The following is a 6686-nucleotide window of genomic DNA, read 5'->3' as shown; positions in this document are numbered from 1 at the left end:
GAGCTGCGATCTCAGTGTTGTTAGACAGAGATAAAAATACACATCTCCTCTCCAGCCAGGTCGCACTGCGAAATAATTGTTGCCCTCCATTTTCACGCCTTCACAGTTTCCACTTGGAAAGTTTGACACAAACTGCACCGTAACCGAATCCTGAGAGCCAATAACTCACCTCTGTTGCTGTTAGTCAGGTCGGGACTTTTCTTTATCTGCCACAGTTTCCTTCATTGCATCAGTCTGTCAGGCGACTTTGTGGAATTAAAGCCATGGAGCCCTTTTGACATGTGTCCATTAGGAGCACAGCAATATGGGTCGAGTCACAGACCAAAAAATAGGTTGTTGTCCTGAATTGAAACCCCGAGAGGGTGCTGTGGATTGGATTCCTTCCAGCAATCAAACACCATGCTACCTCAGACATCACTGATCTTGATTAAATTTGAAAGGATGATCTGGATCTTTTAGCTTAAAAGAACTTTGCCCCCCAGTCACTCCTAGCTGAGGACTCCATAAATATGGATACTCTGTTTCATTCCTGTTTCCTTGGTTAAGTATTTTGTCAGTTATCTTTATATAGTTGATCTCATTAATCATGCTTGCAAAGATGAGATCTCCTACTTTGATTCTGTGAGAGTTGATAATCACTTCGTTGACAAATTCAAATGTGCAGTATGTCAGGACATCTGTCATTTGTTTGTGTTGATAAATTCCTTCAGATGGAATCAGATGTCACATTTTGACTTGTGATAGATCAAAACAGGAATTGTACTTATATGGTTTTTCCACTGAAAATGTTGTTTATAGTATGGGACTGAACCAAAAGCAGTAAGATGCACTGTATAAGGACTGACTAGTACTAGAGTAGTCAGTACGTCGCCTAATGAATGTCACTTTGTGTTGTCACTGCTGCTAAAATTCTGTATTTAGTCTTTGGTAATAATTTTTTGAATAAGGTTTTAGGGGCTACCATGAACTCATCAGGCTGAATCGAGTGATTAATGACACATTTTTGTGTATTAGAAAGTTTGGTGAATTTGATTTGGAACAAACTTCAAAGAAAATGTGAGGCTTAATGTAAGAATACAAATATGTTCTAGTATTAGGTCCGACTGACTTGTATCTGCATTGCTCACACTGAGAAACATTGTATTTGCATGGATTTCTGAGATAAATAGGAACTGCCAAGATGATAGGTGGTGGATTCCAGGGGCCCACAGCTGGAAGGGATTCAGTACACTCATGCTCACAGTATATAGACCCTGGGACTGCAGCTATTTTTCCCTAAAATGTCCCCCTATGACTTCACGGCATGTGGCATGTTATAAATAACCCAATAAAGTAATGTAAAACATAAACACGTTTGGTTTGCTTTTCCTTTTTGTCTGTATTTCACCAACAGCTTCCAGCAGTGAGGTTGGAGAGAAATGATGCGATGGGGGTCCTCAGCGCAGAGCAGGCACAGTGAACGAGCGGCGAGCGGGAGCGCGCGTATAGGAAGGAAAGGAAGGAAAGAGCTGAAGCAGATCAGTCGCCAGCGGAGCCCAAGACGGCGGATGAACGGAGCCGAACGTGTGTGTCGCCCTTGACGTTTTTACAGCAGCTAAACGCGGCGTCCGGCAGCCCCACAATGATGCTCAAACTCGTCCAAATCCTCGGGGTTTTCGTCTGCGGCAGTCAAGGTAGGGATGCGTGCGTGAGTTTGTGTAACCCTCGAGCTTGGTGACTTTGTGGACAACTTGAGTGCATTTGCCATCGTGATCTGCAGAGCTGCTGGAGAGAGAGCTGGGAGAGAGAGAGCTAGAGTAAGAGCGGGAGTGAGAGAGAGAGGGTGGATTGTTTAACTGGATGTTGTTTTGTAGTTGAAGCACGTCTGGCAGGAGCCAGAACGCTTTCTTACTGAAAAGGGGGATTATGATGGGGTCCTGTGTTTAGGTGGGTGAGGCGTTGAGATATACACTCTGCACTCCCCATATTTTAAAAAGCTGCTGTCTTTATCATATAACACGTCTTACGCACGAGTTTGTTGAAAATATTTTAGGAGCTGCGTTGTTTTGGTGAATGGAGCTTATTAGCAAAGAGATGTGTCCTTCCTTGTTTAATCGTAAAGAATCCGTCATGTCTCTCAACTTCATCTGGCGTCGTACATGGATGGAGACGTTTATTTCAGGTCCACATTCTTAATCACATCTGTGTAGACCGCTGTCTTTTTAGTTTTCACCCATTCTCCATTCCACGCACTCTTGCTGTTTACTGTGGATAAATATAGATTGAAGACTGCCTGGTGAAACATCCTTCCGTGGCTGCATGTTTTGCGCAGACTGTGCGGGATAATATCAGACCGTGATGCGGTAACAGGGTCTGAAGTGCTCTGGAAAGTTTGGAAATATGGGCTGCATTTGTGACTTCAGAGTGACACGTCACCGTTAATTGGGTTTCATGTGCCGGGCGCGCTTGGTGTGGAGGTGTGATGTTTGTTAGTGGTCGCGCCCGCGTGTATAAGTTGCACGCGCGGAGTTAAATGAAGACATTTACCGAGTGACTGCAGCTAAAGTGCATCGATTCAAAGTGTTTGCTCAGTCGCCTTTTCGTGTGTGTTGCTTAATTGCGCTCTGGCCAGCGATGGGGCCACCTGGTCGCCGAGAGCTGGGCCCTGCGTGCCCTGCGAAAAATGCCAAATTCTTGTAGTTTTGTTTATGTCATTTATTGTTGATCCATTTCTGCTTGTAGGATATTGTTCTTTTCTTTCAGTAGGTTACAACTGTAAATACTGTCGGTGTTACAAAAACGGTCTCTAGACCATAATCACAAAAGAAGTTGTCCCTGAACATTTTTGCAGCGTGGCAGCACTGGGTTCCTTGCGCACAACGGCAGGTGGGGGTAGAGCGCTGCAAAGTGGTGCCAAGGCTGAACCCATGCGCCACTGGTTGTTAAAGCATGCTGCATTTCATTCATTCATCTGCGGAGGTCCTTCAGAGTTGTGGGTCTTGACGGGTCCCCAAGCAAAAATGGAGAATCAGAGATAGGTTTTTACTATATGGTACACATAACCACAGTTTGAGGAGGAGTAAAAATGACTACGAATTTTAATAACATGGCCCTTTGTCACTGCTGAGGCGTAATTTTGAGACTTGTACCAATTGTGGCCCTGCAGTCGCCTTGTTATATGGATATTTATGGGACAAAACTGCATCAAGTGGAAGCCCACATGGATTAATATATGTTTTGGTGGTTTGTTTCATGAAAACAGTCACAGATGCTCAGTATTTCAAGTCCAGAGGCACAGAGTCTGATCATCAACATTTTAAAAGCACTGTGGTTTATTGGCAGTTTATAGCTCCACCGTTTCAATCAATAGACACTTAGAAACGTATGATAGGAAGCCAGCTGGGGAGGAATTACCAGTGAGAGATGTGGCCTACTGTTCATAAGCTTTAGCTGGGCAATTCATTGCTTTGTTACTTTCCTTTTGTTGCAGTTATATTACATCAGCCTACCAACCAATTTCCATTCTTATCACACTTTTCATGATAGCAAAGTCCACACAGATTGACCTGTTAAGTAATGCAGAGAACCTCCTGTAATGTGAATAATAAAGATAGTTCTGAGTAGAAGGCTTTGTACTAGAGGCTGAGTAGGGCTCTCTGTTCTTGGTGTCTTTTATCACTGTGGGGCCTTGAAGCAGATAGGGCTAGAACTAGAAATATGTTTTATTCGTTTTCACCAGTTCATGAAGACAGCTTGATTTTGTGACAGGAATCAGCTCGGTCTACAACATCACTGACTCTGCAGATATCCTCTGTTCTACCCCCTCTGGCTCCTGTATGAAAACATTTGCTTTTGAAGTCCCTGCACACTATCTACCCTGCTCTTGAGTACACATCCTTGAAGGTTTATGTATTTGGCTTTTACTGATGCTTATAATGAATTATATGCTTGCTTGGACTTACCCAGGACTCACCATATGATGTTAAGTGGCATAATTAAGAAATTTTCTGCATTTCATGGGTAATGTCAGTGGCTCGAGGTTTCAAAGATTTATGCTCCTGTGCTTAAGTGTGTCCCATTGTATCCTGAGCCCAGGCTTAAGGCTTGAGGCTTGCTTTTATCCTGTATTTCTGGTTCATGTCCGGGCTGAGATCAGTGTATATAAATGCAAGGACACACATTATACCCATACATGGAGACTGTAGTCAGCCTCAAACAGCACTTTCTTCCTCCTTTTCAGAAAAATTCACTCCACTACTGTTGCAGGAAGCTTTTTTCTTTCTTTCTTCTTTCTAACATTTCCTGCCATACTTGACATTGGACCAATGCTCCAAACAATGCAACACCAGTGACAAACTAGTATTAAAGACATGCAAAGCTGTTGACAAATGGCCTGTGTCTTAGTCATTCAAGGTGGCACTGATTGCAGTATTTGATTAATAGTCTAGGACAGAGAGCACATATATAGAGAGCCAATGTTTATATGAAAATGGAATCTTCCCCTCAAGGCAGCTGCATCTAAGAAATCAGTTTAAGGAATGACTAGAGTCAGCAGGCCTCTGGATTGTACAAAGGGTAATCTCAGTGTTATGGATATGCCTTTTATTTGCCTGCAAGCTTTTGATTTCTCGTGTGTGCCCTTTAGCTCTCTAGCTGCCTTAGCACTGAATTTGTACTCTGAATATAAGACAGGAGGAGTGTTATATTCTTAACACCTGGATATATTGGGAAATCACTGCCAAGCATCTGTGCTGCGGGACATATTGTCGGCTTGCTGAGAATGAAATGGCAAAAGTGAAAGAAAATGAGCAGCTGTTCTGAGAATTGACATTGCCATATTTTTCCAATTCCTACCTGCATACTGTATGTTCAGCCTGTTTCCAAACTCACAGACTGTACAACTATTAAACTATTAAAGAGTAGGGTGTGTGACTACAACTTTACTCATTCCTGGTTTCATCATTTCCAGGAGTTGTATTGTAGTTTGGTTTAGTTTATTCCTTTAAAAAAACTTTATCAGCTATACATAAGCATGGCTTACTGAACATGGCTACCCGGCACCAGCAGAGGGTCCCCTGGACTAGAGCCTCTGTTTGACGTGAATGCTTCTTGTTGGAAAGTCAATCACTTAACTACAAATATAGTTACACAACCACAACCAGACACAAAAAGACCACAAAGACACACAATACAAATAGATACAAAACCCACAGAACACAGACAACAAATGACTAGAGCTTTATGTTGCCCAGGGCCCTTTGTCTCATAATAACGTTTAGAGGTTAGCCTTAGTGTAGCTTCTTAAATAAAACAAACCACCTTGCTCAAGGCTTTGTGCACAAGCTGTACAGTCATGGACTCATTTAACAGGATTGGTATCTGGGGTTAAGAAACCTGTGTGCCAAATATATTTACACTGTCATTTTGTCTTGTAATGACACATTTTTGGCTTTTAAGTAACTTAGGCAATAGCAGACACACTGAGAGATGAGATGATGGATCAGCAGCCAGCTACACTATGTGAACATCTGGCATATTTTGAAAAATCTCGAGTTAATTTCAATGCGTGGGGCAAAAAAACAACATGTTCAAAAATGCACTCTGTCAACCTCAGTCTATTTTCACACAAATTACCTATTATTATCATGGAAGTGAACTAATGTTCTCCTCGGGGAGTCTCTCCAAACCAGTAGCCAAGAAAATATAGATAGAGTAAGCAGTTGGAGTTCTCTTTATTCTGAGTTTCAGATAGGAAGAATAGGAAAGAATAGAGCGAGCAACAAAAAATGTATACATAAAGAAGAATGAAATAAGAGATTATGTTTAAAAATTCATTCAAGTGAATCTGATTGAATTTAGTTAAATTGCATTGCCAGAGATTGAATCAAACTTAATGGAGTCGCACTGTGCCAAAATTAATAAAATGTAATTGAACCCTGTCGAGATGGAATCAAATTAGGCCAGAGTGACGTGATTGGAGGAGGCAGTTGCTACATGCTGCCATGTGTTACTGTGGGTTTGTCTACTGTTTTACATCAGTTTGGTGCTAGCCAACCAGGAGACCCTTTGGCTCCTGCTTATGTGTGTCCTGCCAGTCTAACTAGCAGGCTAATAGGCAGAGCCAGGATGGCAGGGTGGCAACAGAATGAGTGGGCACACTGTCTGATGGACAGATGGATGGAGAGAAAGTGGTTGCACCATTTTTCTCTTTCTCTCCTGTTGCTCACTTTATATCTGTAACTTACTGCATATAGTCACATATGCACACATCCACACACTTCACAGTCTGGCCCTCCAAAGCACATCCTCTCATGGGGGACAGCACTGTTGGTCTGGGGCTTACTTTAGGGCTTGTGCACCGACGGGCGTGATGAAATGAAGAACAGAGGGATCCACAGGAACTGAGGAGTTTATTAACACATTATATAGATGCAGTTTATACCCAAAAATTACAAAACCAAGTAGAGAAACAACCCAGCATGCAACACTAATAGATAATATATTTACTAATGATATTGATAGCAAAATGACAAGTGGATTACTTATAAATGATATTAGTGATCATCTACCAGTATTTGTGGTTTATGACTGCCAGTATAGAAAAGAAAGGCCAAAAACAAATCTTTTCTATAGGAGGGTGATGAACGAACATGCTGTAAGGAGGCTAAAAGAGGATTTTATGGGGCAAGACTGGGAATCAGTTTACA

At 42.1% G+C, this 6686-nt stretch overlaps 1 protein-coding gene across 4 annotated transcripts in view; it reads left to right on the top strand.

The window, feature by feature from the left end:
• The first annotated feature begins 1478 nt into the window (after positions 1-1478).
• LOC109971409 (neural cell adhesion molecule 2) overlaps positions 1479-6686 on the top strand; it is a 324939-nt gene continuing 319731 nt past the window's right edge. For all 4 annotated transcript variants that reach the window (XR_002276551.1, XM_020619638.1, XM_020619637.1 and 1 more), the window contains exon 1: positions 1479-1673. Coding sequence is in view for 3 of the 4 variants with exons in the window: in XM_020619638.1 (XP_020475294.1) it covers positions 1622-1673 (52 nt within the window). In the remaining variant the exon portion in view is untranslated. The remainder of the gene's footprint in view (positions 1674-6686) is intronic.

The sequence above is a fragment of the Monopterus albus genome, unplaced genomic scaffold, assembly GCF_001952655.1.
Source record: "Monopterus albus unplaced genomic scaffold, M_albus_1.0 scaffold224.1, whole genome shotgun sequence".
In the NCBI taxonomy this organism is placed as follows: domain Eukaryota; kingdom Metazoa; phylum Chordata; class Actinopteri; order Synbranchiformes; family Synbranchidae; genus Monopterus; species Monopterus albus.
This window is presented reverse-complemented; position numbering and strand designations above follow the sequence as displayed.